Source organism: Mesoplodon bidens (genome assembly GCF_964165515.1).
Source record: "Mesoplodon bidens genome assembly, chromosome: 5".
NCBI classification, from domain to species: domain Eukaryota; kingdom Metazoa; phylum Chordata; class Mammalia; order Artiodactyla; family Ziphiidae; genus Mesoplodon; species Mesoplodon bidens.
In genome coordinates, this window is record NC_138161.1 from 72,194,447 (window position 1) to 72,198,146 (window position 3,700).

Here is a 3,700-nt window from a genome sequence, read left to right on the forward strand (position 1 = left end):
CTTCCTCCCACCTCCTTGTCCTCCTGAACATGTCCTGCTCCGCCCCCTCGACTTTCAGGGCTGGGCTCCCTTAGGGCCCCATCCTGAGTCGTCTTCTCTTTTCTCCTTGGATGCCACACCATTTTTATGTGGATGACTCACAAATTTAGGTCACAACACATCCAAAATGACCTTGATTCCATCCCCTGCAAAAGCCTGTGGTCCCCCTTCCAGCTTCGCCAGGCTTTCCCTTCATCCATAAGTTGAACACCTTAAGGCACCAGCTGAAAAGTCACCCTTGAGTCCTCTCTCCCCTCACCCCACCCATCAGAGGGCCTGTCAATGCCACCACCACCACCATCTCTCAAGGGTCCCCACTTCACCTCCTCTGCCATCCAGGCCCAGATCAGCACCAGCTCCCACTTCCCCTCCTACCCGCTTCCAGTCCGTGCTCCACACACCTCGCCCCGACCATGGCCTGTAAGGCTCTGTACCATCTGGCTCCTGCTTCACGCCCCCCCTTGCTTACTTTAGTCTAATTACACTGGCCTTTTGCTGCAAATTCTCTGCTTCCCCCTATCCCCCCCCTCACTGCCACCCCCAACTGAGAAATGGAGTCTCACTCCCTACCTTTGTTCTGGGATAATTTGCCAAGATTCATTCCCAGAGCCTTAACACGTGCTCCTCCCTGGAACACCCAGAATCCTCTCCCCACACTCCTCCCTGGCTCTGTCCTTTCCATCCTTCAGCCTAAATGCTCTTCACAGAGGCCCTTCTGGACCACCTCAACTAAAAGTGAAAGATACCAAGGTGGGACCTGTAGCAATCCTTTATTTCCTTCTTAACACGGACATAAATAAAACAAGAAAATAAGCATCATAATTTAATTAATCTTATCTTCATTTCTAGAGCAGTGGTTGGCAAACTGTGGCCCACAGGCTGGCCACATCCCTTTTTAAATGGTTTTATTGGAACACAGCCACACCCACTGATTTACGTATTGTCCACTGCTACTTCTGACTTGGCAGAGTTATGCAGTTGCTACAAACACCATGTGCCCCACCAAGCCTAAAATATTTACCATTTGGCCCTTTAAGAGAAAGTTTCCTGGCCGCACGGAGAGCAATCTATGGCTCTCTCATCCCTAGATCACCAACACCTCATACAGCTAATTTGTTGAAGGAACTGAAGGGCTTTGAGGCCCGGCTACAAGCCCTTCTTTACTGGGAGGCTCTTTTTTGTTGGGGCAGGTCTAGATCAGGTCTGGGCCAGCTCCCTTCACTGTCCCCAGAGTCTAAGGGATCCCAAGTGAAAGCCCTGGAGGAAATGCACCAGAACGCAGGGGTCTCAAGTCCAAGGTCAGTCCAAGGAGGCCAAACCTTTTCCTCACCCCTTCTGCTCAGTTCCAGAAGAGGGCAGGGGGTTAGGTTAGGGCCCTCTACCACCCTTTTGGGGGGATACTGCTCTGGCCAACCCCCAGGCAAGGATGCAACTACTTTCAGGGGGAAAACGGGTCCTCTGCTTCTCTGTTCTCCCCAACAAGCATGGGCTGGGCTAGACCCTGGGAACAGCCATGTAGGAGTGTGGGGAGAAACCCTCCCTGGTTCAGAAGCTCCTCCCCAGCAAGGAGATGGGTATGGCGACAAGCTACACCCCACACGTGCCACTTCCTGCTTAAACTGGACATGGCGAGGGATGGGGGAGGCATCAGCTTGTGTGTGCGTGCGTGTCTGGGGGCCACTAGGTTGTATGTGCGCACATGTACAGGGAAGATGCAGGCTCTGTGAATCTGCCAGGGCACCCAGGATGAGCTGCGGACTTTTGCCACTGGCGCCATGAGTCGCCATGGGGCCCTCTGCTCAGAACACACTACACACCTTTTCCTTTTAATCTGTTATCATCTATGAGGCCCAGGCCCAGAAGAGAAAAGATTCCCTTTTTCCTCCCTCCCTCCCCAGTACAAAGGCCCTGATCTCAGGCAGGTTCCATGGGTTCGCGGAGGGCAGCCTCTAGGGACGAGCTGAGAACTTAAAGCGTGCGAAAGAGCCAGGTTCCAGCAGTCCGAGGTTCTGGAGGGCTTCCAGCAGCTGTTCCCGTGCATTTCCAATAAACGTATTCTCCAGGAAGGCAGGCAGGCCTCCCACACCATCCCGCAGGGTGTACAGGGGCACCCGTACCAGGCCCAGCACCTGGGAAAGGAAGGAGACATGAGACTCTGGGAACGCAGGGAGCTCGTCCCAGCCAGATCTTTCTAGATCAGAGGTCTCACCCCTTTATCAGTCCAGCAGAACCAGGCCTGAGGACGCACACCTCTGTGGCCCTAAAGGGCCCAGGTCTTTGCAGACAAATGAGCCAGGTCATGCTCTCCAGCTCCGCAAAAGCTAACCCTTCCCACATCACAGTAGTGGCTCCTGCCTCCGGGATGCACCCTGGGCCCTACGCCAGTAGTCCTCAAAATGTGGTCCCCGGAGCAGCCGCATAAGCACCATTTAGTAACTTTTGAAACCTGCGATTTTCAGGTCCTTCTACCCCTCCCCCACTGAGCCGTCAATTCTGGGAGTGCGGCAGTAATCAGTTTTCATAAGCCTCCCAGATGATTCTGATACCCGCCAAAGTTTGAGAACCATCACCATACACAATGTCCCCCTCTCCCCTCGCCTAAGTGCCAGGGTTTTCCCTCAAAACATCAGGCCACTTCTCCTACGCAAGAAAAACAGGGGCTTAAGGTGCAACGCCTGCCACTATCAAGGGGGTCTAGAAGAGTGACTTGGATGGGTATGTTCTACAAAGACAACTGTAGAGGCTTGTGAAGTGGAGAGGGGGTTAAATCTTTGCAGGGAGGCCAGGTTGGCTGCAACTAGTCACCCAGATCTCAACTACACGAGGAAACTGTGGGACAGGCCTTCGGGAGCTGGAAGACGCGGGGTGGGGTCCTGGGCTGGCCCCACCTCCAGCCCGTGGTCCCGGGCGCGCGGCGCGCCCATCTCCACCGCAGTCAGCTGCTCCAGGGTCAGGCACTTGGCGTAGAAGTGCGCCACGACGCGCGGCCGGGACCCGGCGTGGGAGCTGCGGTAATCGGCACGCTCCACGCGGAAGGCGGCCGCGGCCTCGCCCAGTTCCTCGCCCAGCTCGCGGTTCAGCCCGTCCTCCAGGCTGCAGTCCCTTAAGTCCACGAAGCCGCCGGGGAAGCCCAGGCGCCCGTCAAAGCGCATCTGCATCTGCGGGAGAGGGAAGCGGAGATGGCCGGGGGCGCCCAAGGCGGCGTGGCCGCGGGGCGGGGGCGGGCGGGGGCCGGGCGTGCCCCTTCCTCACCAGCACGGCGTAGCGCAGCGGGATGCGGCCGAAAAGCAGCCCCGGGTCCGGCGCGTAGAGCAGCGCGTGGCATGCGTGCCGCCAGCCCGGCCCCAGCTGCAAGGCCTCCGCCAGCTCCAGCCTGCGCATCCCGGCCATGACCGGACTTCCCCACTCGGCTGTCCAGGGGGCCGACGTGGGTAGCGGGCGGGACAGCCAGGACCAATCCCTGCAGTGCCCGGCGGCCAGGACCAATCCCTGCAGGGCCTGGGGCGGGGCGCGGCCGTGGGCCCGGGCGGCACCCAATCAGAACGGGGCGCGGCGGCGGGTATCCGGCCCCGGGAAGCCTATGGCCAAGTGGGACCCGGGGGAAGTGGTTCTTGGCACGGGCAAGGCTGCAGGCGTGGCTAGGTCCTGGACGCGGCGGGAG

General features: G+C 58.3%; 1 protein-coding gene across 1 annotated transcript; it reads right to left on the reverse strand.

The window, feature by feature from the left end:
* Positions 1–793: 793 nt before the first annotated feature.
* On the reverse strand, positions 794–3,465 carry NUDT16 (nudix hydrolase 16). Its single transcript, XM_081234867.1, has 3 exons — positions 3,292–3,465; positions 2,928–3,197; positions 794–2,168 (listed from the first exon to the last, which is right to left on the reverse strand). Exons 1-3 carry the CDS (start codon positions 3,427–3,429, stop codon positions 1,989–1,991), a joined length of 588 nt encoding a protein of 195 aa, XP_081090993.1. The 5' UTR covers positions 3,430–3,465; the 3' UTR covers positions 794–1,988.
* Between the last annotated feature and the right edge of the window lie 235 nt (positions 3,466–3,700).

What these genes read in the sequence shown, in the direction of transcription:
- NUDT16 (XM_081234867.1), bottom strand. Translation starts at nt 3,429, where the DNA reads ATGGCCGGGATGCGCAGGCTGGAGCTGGCGGAGGCCTTGCAGCTGGGG. An exon ending in CGCTGCGCTACGCCGTGCTG is followed by an intron (nt 3,198 to 3,291) that starts GTGAGGAAGGGG and finishes CCTCTCCCGCAG; the next exon opens with ATGCAGATGCGCTTTGACGG. An exon ending in CCCGGGACCACGGGCTGGAG is followed by an intron (nt 2,169 to 2,927) that starts GTGGGGCCAGCC and finishes TTCCTTTCCCAG; the next exon opens with GTGCTGGGCCTGGTACGGGT.